Source organism: Alosa sapidissima, chromosome 2 (genome assembly GCF_018492685.1).
Source record: "Alosa sapidissima isolate fAloSap1 chromosome 2, fAloSap1.pri, whole genome shotgun sequence".
In the NCBI taxonomy this organism is placed as follows: domain Eukaryota; kingdom Metazoa; phylum Chordata; class Actinopteri; order Clupeiformes; family Clupeidae; genus Alosa; species Alosa sapidissima.
Genome location: NC_055958.1, coordinates 34,395,076 through 34,413,194, shown reverse-complemented (window position 1 = coordinate 34,413,194; position 18,119 = coordinate 34,395,076). Strand labels below are relative to the sequence as shown.

Sequence of the window (18,119 nt, the reverse complement as noted above, 5' to 3'; positions counted from 1 at the left end):
TCACACAGTAACTGCAGTCAATCTGATATCTGACCTGTGAGGCATCGTTTTCTGGCTACTTTAATTTAGTTCAGAATTGAATTGTCTGATGTTCTATGTTGAGTATCCTCTAAAATAAGATGCCATTTATTACACTATCCTGGTATTTCTACATTGCCCATTTTTTGGAATTTTAGAATTTAGCTCATTTAGAGGGCCATCTGGTGGCCATTGTTGGAACACAAACTACAAACTGACAGTGCTGACTATTTGGCTATATGCATTAAACTAAAATATATATATATATATATTTTTTATTGGTGTATTAGGCCTATTCTGTGCACACCTGTATATAATATTTGTATGAATTGTTTAGGGGTGTCACTTTCCTATAGGGGCTTGTGAAAGTATGAATACTGCCATCTAGTGGTGGTTATTGTGTAACTACATGCTCCTCACCTGTGAGGTTTCCAGTAGCAGAGCAGCAACACAGCACAGGTGCAGCTGGTCCTGCTGCTGTCTGATCTGAGGTCAGAAATGCTGGAGATTAAACAGCACTATAGAGACTGAGAGCACTGCAGTAAACACAAACTCCTGCACTAGTCAAGACTGATTATTACATGAATCAAATCAAATGTCATGTATGTATTGTCGTTGTAAGTGTCTGTCTTTATAACCAGATGAAAGCTGTAATTTAGAGCAGTAAGGTTTGGACTACTGAAGACAAACTTGATGTGAGGGATGAATAACCAAAAAGAACTGAGTTTTCCACAGAGACATTAAACAACATTACTGATACCAGGACCCAGATCATCACCATTACACAGAGAGATAATTTATGGACATATCAACATAATACAATAATGATGTTTTTATTCATAATATACACTGATACAATGTCACATTGACTACTTTTCTTCATTACTTTAATATGTTTTCATAAGGAATTCATCAGTGATTAAAACCAAATCAGTATTTGTAGGAGTCCCATGAGTCATGTGTTCATACTTGTGATACATTTATCTCTGTGAGACATTTACAAGCTCTGTCATACAGAGTGTCATACAGAGTTTGCAAATGTATAAACTCCATAGATGATATTTCAAAAGGATTGAGAGGGTGAGGGAATGTTTCTGGTGGCATCTTCCACAGTGTTTCCACTCAGAACACAAAACAAATGATGTTCTTGCAACAAATTTTGTTGAGAATCTTCACACCCAGTGATCAGAGGAAATGTACTGAGTGAGTCTTCACATCCAGTTATCAGAGAGAATGTACTGAGTGAGTCTTCACACCCAGTAATCAGAGGAAATGTACTAATTGAGTCTTCACATCCTCAGCACAGTTGTAGCAGAATAATAATGGAATTGAATTGATGAATCAAGTGTAGTAATGTGTGTTCAAAAGAGTGTGTGCCGTATAGGATCTGTGATGTGATCAGGGATGTAGTTCACTAGATGGACACTCAGTGATGTAGTTCTTTAGATGGACACTCAGTGATGTAGTTAGATGGACAATCAGTGATATAGTTCATTAGATGGACACTCAGTGATGTAGTTCATTAGATGGACACTCAGTGATGTAGTTCGCTAGATGGACACTCAGTGATGTAGTTCTTTAGATGGACACTCAGTGATGTAGTTCACTAGATGGACACTCAGTGATGTAGTTCGCTAGATGGACACTCAGTGATGTAGTTCGCTAGATGGACACTCAGTGACGTAGTTCGCTAGATGGACACTCAGTGACGTAGTTCATTAGATGGACACTCAGTGACGTAGTTCATTAGATGGACACTCAGTGACGTAGTTCTTTAGATGGACACTCAGTGATGTAGTTAGATGGAGCAGTCAAGACTGCTTTGACACAACAGACTGGGAAATGTTTAAGCAGGCAGCCACTTACAACAACCGGACAGACATAGAGGAGTATACAGACACTGTAACCTCTTACATCACCAAGTGCATCGATGATGTGACCCACACAAAAGACATCATCACTCGGGCTAACTGGAAGCCATGGCTGACAGGGGATGTCCTCAGGCTGCTGAGGGCCAGAGACAAAGCCTACAGAGCTGGGGATGAAGCTGGCATGAGAACAGCGAGAGCCAACCTGTCCCGTGGCATCAAGGAAGCAAAAAAGGAATACACTCACAAGATAACCACCCACTTCAAAGACAGCAGGAACGCACAAAGCCTATGGCAGGGCATTCAGGCCCTCACGGACTACAAGCCCGCGCCACAGAGCTGTGAGAGCAACATCCCTCTGCTCAACAACCTGAACCGCTTCTTTGCTCGCTTTGAAGCACAAAACAGCACCTGCCCACAGAAGACCCATCCCCCTCTACATGAGCAGCCCCTGTGCCTCTCTGCCGACAGCGTGAAGAGGACACTTGCTGCTATCAACACCCGTAAGGCAACAGGTCCAGACAACATCCCAGGTCGTGCGCTGAAGGACTGCGCAGGGGAGCTTAAGGATGTCTTCACAGACATCTTTAACACTTCCCTGAAGCAAGCCATCGTCCCATCATGTTTCAAAGCTGCCACCATCATACCTGTGCCGAAGAAAACTGCTCCATCCTGCTTCAATGACTACCGCCCTGTGGCACTGACACCCATCATCATGAAGTGCTTTGAGCGGCTTGTCATGTCACATATCAAATCCATTCTCCCCCCCACCCTGGACCCCTTCCAGTTTGCATACCGAGCCAAGCGGTCTACAGAGGATGCAATCTGCTCTGCCCTCCACCCAGCCCTCACCCACCTGGAAAAAAGAGACTCATATGTGAGATTGCTGTTTATAGACTTCAGTTCTGTATTCAACACCATAATACCACAACAACTCATCTGCAAACTTGACAAACTGGGACTCAGCACCTACCTCTGCAACTGGCTACTGGACTTCCTCTGTCAGAGGCCTCAAGTAGTACGTGTTGGCAACAATACCTCAAGCAGCATCACACTGAGCACAGGGGCCCCCCAAGGCTGCGTGCTCAGTCCGCTGCTCTTCACCCTGCTGACGCATGACTGCACTGCAACCTACAGCAACAATCACATAGTGAAATCTGCTGACGACACAACTCTGGTGGGTCTCATCACCAAGGGCGACGAGACTCAATACAGGTTGGAGGTCGACCATCTGACCACGTGGTGCAGGGACAACAACCTCCTGCTGAACGTCAGCAAGACCAAAGAGATTGTTGTTGACTTCCGGAGAGGTCACACCCAACACCTGCCACTGACCATCAACGGTGCTGTGGTGGAGAGAGCGAGCAGCACCAAATTCCTGGGGGTGCACATCAGTGAAGACCTCTCCTGGACCACCAACACTGCATCACTGGCGAAGAGAGCTCAGCGCCGCCTGTACTTCCTGCGGAAACTCAGGCGAGCAAGTGCTCCACCAGCCATCATGACCACATTCTACCGAGGCACCATTGAGAGCATCCTCTCCAGCTGTATCGCTGTGTGGGGCGGAAGCTGCACTGAATACAACAGGAAAGCCCTGCAGCGCATAGTGAACACAGCTGGAAGGATTATTGGTGCTTCACTCCCCTCCCTGAAGGACATTTACACCACCCACCTCACCCGCAAGGCGACCAAAATTGTGAGTGATGCAAGTCACCCCGCTCACAGTCTGTTTGATCTACTGCCCTCTGGGAAGAGGTACAGAAGCCTGCGCTCCCGCACTACCAGACTCACCAACAGCTTCATACACCAAGCTGTAAGGATACTGAACTCTCTCCCTCCTCTCCCCTCTCCACCCTCAGCTACATAACATCCTGGACATTGGACCCACAATGGCCGCCTGCACTACTCCACTTGCACACTTGTACACTTTACAACTTGTTGTTGTTGTCCTGAAAACACAACACTTCTGCTGCTCTTACATAACTTGCACCACTATGCCACTTTCTTTCTTACTTAGGTCAAACAGAACTACCCAAGCCTTTTATTGGCCTGACTTTGCACTAGTATTTTATTGACTGTCTATGCACAATTTCAACCAAATTTTGCTGCTCTTATTTTTTTCATTATTATATGTGCCCTCTTATTTACTTATTTACTTACTTTTTTGTTTACTTGAATGTTATGTTTGTCTGTGGACCTAAATTGGTAAAATATGTCTTGTCTTCACCGTGGGATAGTGAGAAACGTAATTTCGATCTCTTTGTATGTCTGGAACATGTGAAGAAATTGACAATAAAGCTGACTTTGACTTTGACTTTGACTTTGATGGACAATCAGTGATGTAGTTTATTAGATGGACATTCAGTGATGTAGTTCTTTAGATGGACACTCACTGATGTAGATCTTTAGATGGACACTCAGTGATGTAGTTCATTAGATGGACACTCAGTGATGTAGTTCATTGATGGACACTCAGTGATGTAGTTCTTTAGATGGACACTCAGTGATGTAGTTAGATGGACAATCAGTGATGTAGTTCATTAGATGGACACTCAGTGATGTAGTTCACCACTCAGTGATGTAGTTCACTAGATGGACACTCAGTGATGTAGTTCATTAGATGGACACTCAGTGATGTAGTTCATAGATGGACACTCAGTGATGTAGTTCACTAGATGGACACTCAGTGATGTAGGTGGACACTCACTGAAGTAGTTCACTAGATGGACACTCAGTGATGTAGTTCTTTAGATGGACACTCAGTGATGTAGTTCTTTAGATGGACACTCAGTGATGTAGTTCACTAGATGTACACTCAGTGATCTAGTTCACTAGATGGACACTCAGTGATGTAGTTCATTAGACTAGATGGACACTCAGTGATGTAGTTCACTAGACTACTGTAGATGGAAACTCAGTGATGTAGTTCATTAGATGGACACTCAGTGATGTAGTTCACTAGATGGACACTCACTATCAAAATAACTGGAAATTGAAGACTTTAGGGGTCACCCTGCTGCAGATAGACTTTCAGCTTGTCAGGGGAGTATAGTCCAGGGCTGGATCTCAAACGTCAAAGAATGGTTTTGAATGACCCTTTAAGTTTTTGAATGACCTTTTTAGGCTCTGACCATGACAAAGTGAAAAGAGAAGTGGGTGGAGGAAGTACCTTTGTTTATATAAACCTTGACTTCTACAACATAAGAATTCACTTGATGAAGTCAGATGTGAGAGTACAAATCTGAGAGAGGTCGCAGTTGCTTTATTGCTCGCCTCCACGATTGTCTGTCACATTGTTAAAGGATTCAGAACACTCAGACGTGTGGATCACGGTGATCAGGTACAGTGTTCTTTATGTCTACTTACTCCACCAGAAAGACTCAGGAGGCAGAAACTGAATTAGGGTTTAATCCTAAATAGGATATGTAATTATAGAGGTAAGAGATAGATTGTACAGTTTTGACTACATTACATTACATTTGGCTGATGCATTTTTAGCAAAAGCGACTAACAATATGGTAAACAGTTTAAGCTTTTTTAAAGCAATTCTCACAACAATTCTGGGAAAATGTAAAAAAAAAAAACTAATCCTACTGTACTTTGATCTTTAGTTGTGCATTGTACATGACGTATGTTGATGGTGCACATAGTTATGCCTTACTGCGTCATCTAGATTTATGAGTCAATATGTTTTTGTCATTACCCGTCAGGGTGATTTTTTTTAAATCGATTTGGGGCATTTTAAAACCCTTTTGAGACAATGTTTAGTGTAGGCGTTTCATGGTTAAATGGCTAATCCTCCTTCAAGAAAGACTGGCAAAATGGAGTTGTTGACATATTATTCGGTCAGTTTATAAGTGTCTGCCATGAACTATTATTGTGAGAAAGGGCTTCGTCAAACTTGTTTATTGTTTTCAATTTATGTATTTATATTCATTGTTTCCTTACTTACAATGTGGTTAGTTTGCAAAGGTTAAGACAAATTATGCATGGGTGCCTTTGTTATATATTATAATATGCCAATGTCATCTCATCTACTGTCAAGTGAAGAAAATAATGTTTTTGTTGGTTCCTCAGTCAGTGCTGTACGAAAAAATAGGAAAGAAAACCTCCAAGTGATGTACTTTGGATGCATTACACATTCTGGGCATTACACATTCTGGGCATTATACATTCTGGGCATTATAAATTCTGGGCATTATACATTCTGGGCATTATACATTATACATTCTGGGCATTACACATTCTGGGCATTACACATTCTGGGCATTATACATTCTGGGCATTACACATTCTGGGCATTACACATTCTGGGCATTATACATTCTGGGCATTACACATTCTGGGCATGATGTTGTGCTAGAAAGACGTAAGCTGCATTTGCTTTCATTGAAAGGGGGACTGGAGGCATTTTGTGCACTATGTAGCCTACACTGCTCAAACAATAAAGGGAACACTTGACTTAATCATCACATTATAACACCAAGTCAATTAAACTTCAGGGATATTAATCTGTCCAGTTGGGAATCAATTTCACCTGCTTTGTAAAAGAAAGTGACAAACGGTGCACTGGAGAGGCTGTAAAGGCCTCCACACATGAGTGCTGATGTGAGTGTGCTGCACTGGAGAGGCTGTAAAGGCCTCCACATATGAGTGCTGATGTGAGTGTGCTGCACTGGAGAGGCTGTAAAGGCCTCCACATATGAGTGCTGATGTGATGTGAGTGTGCTGCACTGGAGAGGCTGTAAAGGCCTCCACACATGAGTGCTGATGTGATGTGAGTGTGCTGCACTGGAGACGCTGTAAAGGCCTCCACACATGAGCGCTGTTGTGATGTGAGTGTGCTGCACTGGAGAGGCTGTAAAGGCCTCCACACATGAGAGCTGATGTGAGTGTGCTGCACTGGAGACGCTGTAAAGGCCTCCACACATGAGAGCTGTTGTGATGTGAGTGTGCTGCACTGGAGAGGCTGTAAAGGCCTCCACACATGAGTGGTCATGTGAGTGTGCTGAGAGGCTGTAAAGGCCTCCACACATGAGCGCTGTTGTGATGTGAGTGTGCTGCACTGGACTTTCCATGTCCGACTGCATCAGATTCCATTGTTTTCAGTACAACTCCACACAGCACTTTGCCACCGCTGAGTGGGTCCACTTGAGGGAGAACAAGAGCCAATCAGCTGCAGCAGCAGGAACAGGGCATGGAGAGGGGGCGGGGCAAGATGGAGGCCAATTTCAAAAATAAAGAAGTAGGTGTAAAGATACGTTTAAGCCATTAGACCATGAGGGAAACTTTTCAAGAAATATGTTTTTATAGTATATGCAGGTTTAATAAACCACACTGGTGTGGGTCTTTGTGTCGGCGCTGATGTGTGGGGCAAGTGACGGCACACTCATGACGACACCTATAGGTTGATCAGGCCCCATGTTGTGTCCAGGTTGATCAGGCCCCATGTTGTGTCCAGGTTGATCAGGCCCCATGTTGTGTCCATGATAGGTTGATCAGGCCCCATGTTGTGTCCAGGTTGATCAAGCCCCATGTTGTGTCCAGGTTGATCAGGCCCCATGTTGTGTCCAGGTTGATCAAGCCCCATGTTGTGTCCAGGTTGATCAGGCCCCATGTTGTGTCCAGGTTGATCAGGCCCCATGTTGTGTCCAGGTTGATCAGTTGATCAGGCCCCATGTTGTGTCCAGGTTGATCAGGCCCCATGTTGTGTTCAGGCTGATCAGTTAATCAGGCCCCATGTTGTGTCTAGGTTGATCAGGCCCCATGTTGTGTCCAGGTTGATCAGTTGATCAGGCCCCATGTTGTGTCCAGGTTGATCAGGCCCCACGTTGTGTCCAGGTCCCCACATCACCCTCGTCCCCCCCTGGTCCTCAGCTGCCTCTGTGTGCAGCTCACAGACGCCCATATGGTCCCCCATCCCATAATATGTCACTTGACTCACACACACACACACACACACACACACACACACACACACACACACACACACACACACACACTTCTATGTGCAGCTGACACCCATATTTATATTTTAAATTTATATAGATTTATATTTCTACTTTTTCTTCTCAGAATACATTTGCTTCCCTTCAAGACTGGACTTTTCCTCTTGGGTTTTATTGTGAAACTCAGATAAACACCAAGAGATGATAGTTTTGTATTTTACTTATCTTTACCAGGGGTGCCAATAAATGTGGTTGATGCAGTGCTGGATTTTCATATTCCCATATTAAGCTTAATCAAGTCGGTAATATTCACTTTCCATACACTGACATTATAAGATAAAATAAAACTTTAATAAATATATTAAACAATTATTAAATTAAATTAATAACAAAATAAAATGTAGAAAATAATAGAATAGTACAGACAGAGTTTAAATAATGACAGTGCAGTGTTTCATGATGGTGGTATTATAAAGTTTAAATAATAACAGTGCAGCGCTTCATGATGGTGGTATAACAGTGCAGCGCTTCATGATGGTGGTATAACAGTGCAGTACTTCATGACAGCGGTGTTAAAGAGCCTGATGGCAGATAGACTGAAAGACCTGCGGTAGTGTTCCTTCTTACAAGATGGGTGCAGCAGTCTGTTGCTAAAAGAGCTGCTTAGCACTGGCCCGTACAGGGGGAGAGTAGAATTGGCCGTGATGGATGATCCAACATCCAACTCTTACCCACCACCTCAATGGAGTCCAGAGAGCAGCCAATAACAGAGCCAGCGCCCCTCACCAGCTTGTTTAGCATCTTTCTGTCCCTCTCAGAGCTCTCACTTCCCCAACAGACCACGGCATAAAAAAAGTGCAGAAGCTACAACTGAGTCGTAAAAAGTTCTTACCAGTGAAAGACCTCAGTCTTCTAAGTAGATGGAGACAACTCTGGTCCTTCTTGCATAGGGCATCTATGTTGTGTGTCCAGTCCAGGTGAACACCCAGGTATGGGTGCATATAGTCTAAGGGGGTAGGGTAGTGTGTGCGTGTGGGGGGGAGGGGGGGTTCGTAACTGGTGACAGTGGGGCCCCAGTGGAGGGAGACGGGGGGGGGGGGGGGATTAAACACATTTAATTTGCTTGCCCATTCTCTAGCTTGGTAATATTCACTTTCCATGCTTACTCATATCTCTTGTTATGATAAGTCACTTTTGATGAAGTTGTCTGCCATAACCATAACCATATTTCCTAATTGCCTTTGCATAGTGTTATATTTTAGATCGGAACAGATCAATAATTTACTCAAACCTTGTGTGTGTGTGATTTAAAAACAAACAAATCTCATGAAAAGAGCATTATGGTATTTGTCTAGTGCATGTCTGCATTGAATGACAATTATGTAGGATAATGTCCTATGTCTTGACTTCATACTTACCAGTGAGTAAGATTATGTTTTGACATTAATAATACATTGTTGTGTGTGCATGTGTCCCAGGTTATTACTGTAGTTTCATCATGTTCGCTAGTTATTTGCACAAATCACACATGGAAAGTCTTGCCTGCCTACTGTTAAACTGAACTTTCATGTAGAGAGCCTAATCCACTGATCTGGGGTCAGTCTATGTGTCTCTGCAGGTACAGTTCACGATCACAACTGACTTTGACCTGAACTCCAATGGAGTCTGAGGTAGGTGTGATAGGGGAATTTGGTCTGCCAAGAATAAGGCTGGCCAATCAGAATCCTTCTTTGCAATAGTCCCTCCCTCTGTCTGACAGGCACCAGAGCAGGAAGTAAAGTTGAATGACGGGTTGGTTCTCTATTCTTTGCTAGGCAGACCAATGTGGGATACTTTTGTTAGAAACATTTTGAAATACAGTGTTTTGTCTAATGAGGAAAACAGTTTGTGTTAAAGTGAAACTTGTGAGCCTGAAAAATCTTGTGGTGAGTGCAATTCTTTTGACAGACGGACTCAAACTCTTAGGCTGCTGCTGAAAGTGAAAGTGAAGCTGGTGAAATTGCTTTCAGAGGAGAGAGACTTTACTGCAGAGACAAAATGGCTTCTAAACTGGAAGAGGATCTCACATGTGCTGTGTGCTGTGACATCTTCAAGGATCCCGTGTTGTTGACCTGCACTCACAGTGTGTGTAAAACCTGTCTGCAGCAGTTCTGGGAGAGTAAAGGACACAGAGAATGTCCCTACTGCAGGAGGAAGTGCTCAAAAGAAGAATATCCCCTTAACATGGCATTAAGGAACCTGTGTGAGACCTTCTTACAGGAGAGAAGTCAGAGAGCTTCAGCAGGGTCTGTGGTGCTCTGCAGTCTGCACAGTGAGAAACTCAAGCTATTCTGTCTGGAGGATAAGCAGCCTGTGTGTCTGGTGTGTAGAGACTCTAGGAAACATAAAAATCACACCATCAGTCCCATAGATGAAGCAGCAATTGACCGTAAGGTAAGAATCTTACTCTGATATATGACACTGTACTGTAGTACTCTATATTAACCCTCATAGGGTGTTCATTTTTTTGTTACACAGGAGGTGCTGCTGGGTCTAGTGGACCCATTGCATTTTAGGCCTTTTAATTCAACATAATCAAACTTTATTTTTTTTAAATACTGACTAGATGATTACTTCATCCCAATTGCAAATAATATAAACAACACATATGTTAAATGTGTTGCCTTTACCTTTGTTAAATCACAATTGTGAATAGAAGTGCCACTCGTTTTTATTTATTTTTGTATTGAAATATAACAAAATAAGGAAATGCATCATAAAACGGGCATAACTGGAAAATAATCAACAATTGTACAAATGAAGCAACTCAATAACATCTGTCTGAACAACACATTGAAGCCATTGAACACGGCAATTTTATACCAGACTATACCACACATGAGTGTGGTATAGTCACTGTGTGTGTATTGCATATGTATTTTTTGATAGGGGATGGCATGAAAAGGTAAAAAGAAGAATTGATGTCTTGTGCATGAGTGACTGCCAAGCATGTAGGTCCTGGTAGCATCCGAATCACATTGGCAGCCAAGCCAGTTCATGGCAGTTAATTTCTTGAGCAGGAAGATCATTAAATTCTACCATTTTTTGACATCCATATGTTGTCATTTGCAAGCTGCTGACAGTCTAGTCCAATGTCTGGCTGCTCAATGGCTGGTTCTATGGCTGGCTGCTCAACGGCTGGTCCTGTGGCTTGCTGCTCATCGGCTGGTCCTGGGGCTGGCTGCTGGCGGGCTGGTCCAGAGGTTCGCTTGTGTTTTGGAGCTGGCTGACATGCAGGCTGGTTCTATGGCTGGCTGCTCACGGTCTGGCCCTGAGGCCTGCTTGCGTTTTGAAGCTGACTGATGAGCTGGTCCTGTGGCTTGCTGCTTATTGGCCGGTCCTGGGGCTGGCTGCTGGCGGGCTGGTCCTGAGGTTCGCTCGCGTTTCGATGTAGGCTGACGGGCTAGTCCTACGGCTAGCTGCTCACGGGATGGTCCTGGGGCTGGCTGCTCACGGGATGGTCCTGGGGCTAGCTGCTTGCGGGCTGGTCCTGGGGCTGGCTGTTTGCAGGCTGGTCCCGGCTGCTCACAGGCTGGTCCTGGCTGCTTGCGAGCTGGTCCCGGCTGCTCACAAGCTGGTCCTGGCTGCTTGCGGACTGGTCCTGGCTGTTCACGGGATGGTCCTGGGGCTAGCTGCTTGCGGGCTGGTCCTGGCTGCTCACGGGATGGTCCTGGGGCTGGCTGCTTGCAGGCTTGTCCTGGCTGCTGATCTAGTCCTGAGGCTCTTTTACATTTCGGAGCTGGCTGATGCTTATCCTCCTCTTCAAACTCAGTGTCGGACTCTTTTCAGAAATGTTATCCTCACTTTCTGAAACTATTTGCTCTGCATCACAATCAAAACCCTCTGACACACTGACACACACACACACAGAACCTTTCCACACTTTAACTAGTTCCAGGTCCAGTGGACCCGAACATCCTGTGTGTAATATAAATGTGAAGGGGGGGTATGCAGGGGGGGTTCATTGAAAATGTTTTCTGATTTATGTTCCTCACAGAAAATGAGCCAAGGCCAATGAATCTTAGTTTAAAAAAATAATTATTTGTATCATTTTTATTAAGCTAAAAACTGAAAACGGGTCCCACAGACCCGAACACCTTATAAGGGTTAACAACAACAAATCTTGATATTTACCCTGGACATAAAGTAATACAGTGAGCCTATCCAGTGTGGATGATTCATGGCAGGAGGTACTGCAGTTCCTTTAATATAACAGTAGATGGCGGTGTCTGCTGTTTTGTGTGTTGGGCGTTGTGGGCTTTTCCCCTGTGGGCTGGTTCCTCTGTGCTCAACACTCCCACTCTGACTCTCACTGAGAATACAGCAGCAAACTTAAGGAAGCCCTCAAATCCCTCCAAATCACCACTTCCACTCCCAATGTCTCTTATAGTCATAGTCATTACCAACAACAAAGTGATGATGATGGTTTAATTGTGCCCAACGTTTTTTTTTAGTACACTTTGTAGTAGCCTCCATGTTGCCTCTATGTCTCTCTTCTATGCAATATGCAGTATTTGCATAGACCGCCCCCCATCCCCCCCCCCCCCCCCCCCCCCCACACACACACACACACCACCCTCACCCTAGACTCCTTACAAATTAAGCAACTTGGTTTATAGTGCAGAGTGTAGTGTGGTGTAGGCAAGTCTAAAGTAGTGTTGATCATTGTTTTCAGGAAGAGCTCAAGATCAAACTGCAGCCCTTACAGAAGAAACTGAAGACCTTTGAAGAAGTCAAACTCATCTGTGACCAAACAGCAGCTCATGTTAAGGTTAGACATACAGCATCATGTAATAAAGAAGCATAATTGTCTAATTATGTTATCAGTAAATCATTTAAAGTTAAGGAACATTTCAACGTTACTGAAACGTCTTCTCATACCTGTAGTCAAATTGAATAAATGATTTTGTCATACAATCTTATTCAGACTCAAACCCAGAACACAGAAAAGCAGATCAAGGAGGAGTTTGAGAATCTTCACCAGTTTCTACGAGATGAAGAGGCAGCCAGGATAGCTGCACTGAGGGAGGAAGAGGAGCAGAAGAGTCAGATGATGAAGGAGAAGATTGAGAAGATGAGCAGAGAGATCTCATCTCTTTCAGACACAATCAGAGCCATAGAAGAGGAGATGGGAGCTGATGACATCACATTCCTGCAGGTAGGAACCATCCACTGTCTGTAAGGGTGTCTAACTCTAAGTCCAGTGATAATTTAACAATAGCACATCTGGCTGTAAGGGTGTTAGATCTCTAAGTCCAGTGATAATTTAACAATAGCACATCTGGCTGTAAGGGTGTTAGATTTACAACTCTAAGTCCAGTGATAATCTAACAATAGCACATCTGGCTGTTTTGTTGAGGTGTCCTGCCAGTGCCACCCACCCCCATTCGTCCATGTTTGCCTCAATAATATGTGCTGATGATATGGTGTGAGGCAATGTTCTCATTTGAGGGGATTCTAGACAGGAGAGCAGGAACACTATACGGGTAAGTGGAAAAAACAACATGGTCTGAATGAACAGAATGAGAAAGAGAGAGATAGAAAGAGAGAGAGAGAGAGAGGAAGAGAGAGAGTGAGAGAACAGTGACACCTTCACTTGAATGACCTTGCAGCTATGGGAGTACCTGCAACCATAAAGGGGGCTTCACGGCATGCACTTCACTCGCCACTAGGTTGCTCAGCACAGCGGCTGACCAGTTCTTGCGCACGCAAGCCATTGAAAATAATATGTTCCATAGTGCAGCGCTGCCGTTTGCACGTGCAATGTGAATCCCGCTTGAAGAGTACACAGATAAGTAAGATGAGGCCGCCAGGATGGAGTGCTCTAAGGAGGAACCAATGAGAGAGAGAGACAACGAAAGAAAGAGCGAGAGAACAAGAAAGAACGAGTGAGAGACAGATTCTCACAGCACATAACAGGGACACATTCAACCTAACACCCTAATGTGTTACCACAAGGCCATGTTGTAACATTTAATCCCATGAGCACATTTAAGGATGCTATGGCAGAAGGTGCACTAATTCTACTGTAGCGTAGCCGTTTTCAAGCCCCTGAGTGAGTCTGGTGATATCAGGCTGCTGTAGTTCTGTAGCCCCTGAGTGAGTCTGGTGATATCAGGCTGCTGTAGTTCTACTGTAGCTCCTGAGTGAGTCTGGTGATATCAGGCTGCTGTAGTTCTACTGTAGCTCCTGAGTGAGTCTGGTGATATCAGGCTGCTGTAGTTCTACTGTAGTACCTGAGTGAGTCTGGTGTATATAAGTATATATATATAGCCTAAAATTTAAAATAATTCACAGATATGGCCTTATTATGGCTTCTATGCAAGACCTGCTCAATAAAACAAGCACCCTCTTGTTTGATTTGTAGGTGACTATATATAATTTAATTGTTGTAATGAACTGTATATGTGATGATTCTGTGAATACTGGATATGGGGCCCCCGTTGTACAATGCCTGCATACCACAAATTGTACAATCATACAATCAATGAGAGCATGTGGTTATACATTCTTTGATGCAACAGTTGCTTTTCTGGACCAGTGAGTGACATTTGGATAATTTTCTGCGGCACACCTGATGATCTCTCACGGCACACTAGTGTGCCCCGGCACAGTGGTTGAATAACACTGAATTAGTGAACACACTGCACACAGTGAACACACAGTGAGGTGAAGCACACACTAATCCCGGCGCAGTGGGAGCAGTGAGGGGTTAGGTGCATTGCTCAAGGGCACTTCAGCTGTGCCTACTGGTCAGGGTTTGAACCGGTAACCCTCCGGTTACAAGTCCGAAGCGCTAACCAGTAGGCCACGGCTGCCCACAGATATCAGGCTGCTGTATCTTCCCCTGATGGGAGTCATGTGGAGAAGGAGTTGAGGGGGGACTGGGCTCATGTGCAGGTGCTCTGTGATTGGTGGAGAAGGGGTTGAGGGGGGAATGGGCTCATGTGCGGGTGCTCCGTGCTCTGTGATTGGTGGCTTTACTGTTGAGCTCTGATAGGTTGGGGGAAGGGAGGCCAGTTATTTTGGATGCTGTTTGGGTGATGTCATGTGTATGAGTTCGTTTTTATTGAAGCAGCAGGGGGAGCAGTGTTGTCAGGGTGTGTTGATTAGTTTATTGAACACTCCACCATTTCAGCAGATTGGTTATGAATGCAGGTGGGGTTGTGGGTGATGCAGATTGGTTATGAATGCAGGTGGGGTTGTGGGTGATGCAGATTCAATAGTAGTTCTTTGCTTGGTTGGAGTTGGACAAGTGAGAGTCATGACACATATCCAAACCCCCTCATCATATGCACACTGACCCTTCTTCACTAAAGGTAGAATGTGTTTGATACCACATCATTAGTTCATGCCATTGGCATCCTGCTACATGTAGCCATAATCAATAAAGTGATCATCAAGGAACGAATACATCTGATCAACATCTGTGCAGTGCTATAAAGACATACTATATTGTGTGTGTGTGTGTGTGTGTGTGTTTGTATGTATGAGTATGTATGTGTGTGTGTGTGTGTGTTTGTATGTATGAGTATGTATGTGTGTGTTTGCATGTTTATGTGTGTGTGTGTGTGTGTGTGTGTGTGTGCCGATTTTGCCGGGGCTTCAGCCCCGAATGTTTTGAGTGTAGAATGTATTTTACAAAGTTGACTAACAAATATGAAACCATTATTCCGATCGTGCATTGAAACTTTGAGATGAGATGGACCTATTTATCAAACATAAAAGCAGGACACAGGTGTCCTCTCACTCTCCTTCATGCAGCAGATCTAACTTGAACGTGACCATAAAACATCATTTGGAATGTAGGCTACTTAGAGCATGCGCGTGCGCGAGAAAGAGATACAGTCAGTCAGTTCCAGGGTTGGGCATGTCATGGTTTGCATTTCCTATTTGGTATAAGAAAGTTATAAGGAAATCATAAAAGCAACAAAAACAAGGAGGTGGTGGAGTAATGCTGTTATGGTCATTTAGGCTACAAGTTCAGGTTTGTCATCAGCCTGCCCTGCACTCACTGGCCTACAGTTTGGAGCTGACCAAACAGTGCTGGCCTGTCTAGGCTACTTAGATACTTTGCCTTTGTAGAATCAAATTAGTGAGTCTTCAATGATTTTTTCTCCTTAAGCTAAGCATAACATGAACCATATGATGCATCCTGCCATTTAAAATGCCACTTTGCTTGGTGGCTATAGGCTATTGCCTATATACAGTAACCTATAGACAGAAATGTCAAGATAGCAACATGTAACTACATCCTTTAATTGTCAAAATTAGTCTCCATAATATGGCATTAATGTGGTGCAAATGAGGCTAGAGTTGATGGATTCATTTATGAAAAGTGAGCAGCAAGGGCAGGCAAAATGGGAATTTTAAGAACAGTTTAGACTCTATGGGTTAAGCCCCGAATGTTTTCAACTGCTGGCGCCGCCCCTGGTGTGTGTGTGTGTGTGTGTGAGAGAGAGTGTGTGTGTGTATGTATGTGTGTGTGTGTGTGTGCGTGTGTGTGTGTGTGTGTGTGTGTGCATGTTTGTGTGACTGTGTGCGCATGTTTGTGTGACTGTGTGCGTGTTTGTGTGTATGTGTGTACGTGTGTGTGTGTGTGTGTGTGGGGGGGGGGGTCTGATGGAGGAATGAACAGACCTAATAACCTTTCCTCAGAAGGTGCTTCATTAGAATCTTTTCGGTATTGTGTCAATTGGTCAGTCTTTAACGAAAATAAAAACAGTGCTAAAGGAACATTCAAAATTGACCAAGATGTAGCAAAAGACCTTAGACCTTATTATAGCAGTAATGTTTAACCTACTTTCTCTTTTCTTATTTTCCAGAACTACAAGAGCACAGTGGAAAGGTGAGTGATCTGCCTCCTGTCTCTCTCTCTTCTCTGTGGTTCTGAACCCAAACCCACAGCAGCACTGACTCCTGAATGTTATTCCAGAGCCCAGTGCACACTGCAGGATCCAGAGAGGGTTTCAGGAGCTCTGATCAATGTGGCAAAGCACCTGGGCAACCTGAAGTTCAGAGTCTGGGAGAAGATGCAGGAGACTGTTCAGTACAGTAAGTACACACACACACACACACCACACGAAGAGAAGATGCAGGAGATTGTTCAAAACAGTGAGTACACATTCTCTCTCACGCACGCACACACACACACGAAGAGAAGATGCAGGAGATTGTTCAGTACATTGAGTACACAGTGACACACACACACAAACATCACATGATAACTACAGTGCATGGTAGGCCTGATGGATGGATGGATGGATGATGGATGGATGGAGGGCATTCCCAGTTCAGTGGGAACATCTACTCCACATCTCTATGATCCCCCTCTCATAAAGAAGCTTGTACTCACACTCCCTACTAGAGATAATCAATTTCATGTAAGTTACAGAAATAAACTACAACTGCCCAGTTACAGGTGTCATTATACTTGGTACCAGCCCTATTGATAACGACCATCATTCACATCCTCATCACACATCACTCAGCCCTATTGATAATGACCATCATTCACATCCTCATCACACATCACTCAGTGTTCAGCTCATGTGTGTGTTCTTTCTCTCTGCAGCTCCTGTGACTCTGGATCCCAACACTGCACACCCACAACTCATCTTGTCTGAGGATCTGATCAGTGTGAGACGTGTTGATGAGAAGCAGCAGCTTCCTGATAACCCAGAGAGATTTGATTACTATGGCAATGTCCTGGGCTCTGAGGGCTTTAACTCAGGGACTCACTGCTGGGATGTGGAGGTTGGAGAGATCACAGAGTGGGATGTGGGTGTGAAGACAGCGTCGACCCAGAGGAAGGGACAATATGACTATGTGAGTGGAGTGTGGCGTGTGTGTCGTATAGATGGTAAATACTGGGCACGTGCTACTCCACAGTCTGACACTCTCCTCCCAGTGCAGCAGAAACTCCAGAGGATCAGAGTGCAGCTGGACTGGGACAGAGGAGAGCTGGCATTCTCTAACCCTGATAATAACATACACCTACACACTCTCACACACACTTTCACTGAGAGAGTGTTTCCATACTTTAACATTCCCTGTAATATCGCTCCTCTAAGGATCCTACCAGTGAAGGCCTCAATAACAGTAAAGCAGCATAGTTAGAGCCCATTCTGCCTCTTAACCAGAATCATTTAAAGCTGAACTATTGTGCTGGATGATTTAATAAATCAGTAACCACTACATGTATGTGATCATGTGACTTAATAAATCAGAAACCACTACCATGTGA

At 44.2% G+C, this 18,119-nt stretch overlaps 2 protein-coding genes and 1 long non-coding RNA gene across 4 annotated transcripts in view; 2 read left to right on the top strand and 1 right to left on the bottom strand.

The window, feature by feature from the left end:
* The window catches only part of LOC121693021 (zinc-binding protein A33-like), a 14,801-nt gene extending 14,014 nt beyond the window's left edge, over positions 1-787 (top strand). Inside the window, exon 6 of the mRNA XM_042072163.1 lies at positions 1-787. This exon is cut by the window's left edge and continues 619 nt beyond it. The gene's annotated coding sequence lies outside the window, so the exon portion shown is untranslated.
* The window catches only part of LOC121693442, an 18,216-nt gene extending 775 nt beyond the window's left edge, over positions 1-17,441 (bottom strand). Inside the window, exons 1-2 of the long non-coding RNA XR_006025504.1 lie at positions 17,333-17,441; positions 3,555-3,558 (exon numbers count right to left, since the gene is read on the bottom strand). This is a non-coding gene — a long non-coding RNA (uncharacterized LOC121693442). The remainder of the gene's footprint in view (positions 1-3,554; positions 3,559-17,332) is intronic.
* LOC121693104 (zinc-binding protein A33-like) lies at positions 9,296-18,119 on the top strand. 2 transcript variants are annotated; one of them, XM_042072304.1, is made up of 6 exons: positions 9,296-10,267; positions 12,549-12,638; positions 12,801-13,031; positions 16,699-16,721; positions 16,809-16,927; positions 17,448-18,119. In XM_042072304.1, exons 1-6 carry the CDS (start codon positions 9,872-9,874, stop codon positions 17,990-17,992), a joined length of 1,404 nt encoding a protein of 467 aa, XP_041928238.1. In that variant the 5' UTR covers positions 9,296-9,871; the 3' UTR covers positions 17,993-18,119. The 2 variants fall into 2 exon arrangements, with proteins under 2 accessions (XP_041928238.1, XP_041928231.1); XM_042072297.1 differs by having other exon boundaries at positions 9,591-10,267; positions 12,549-12,644.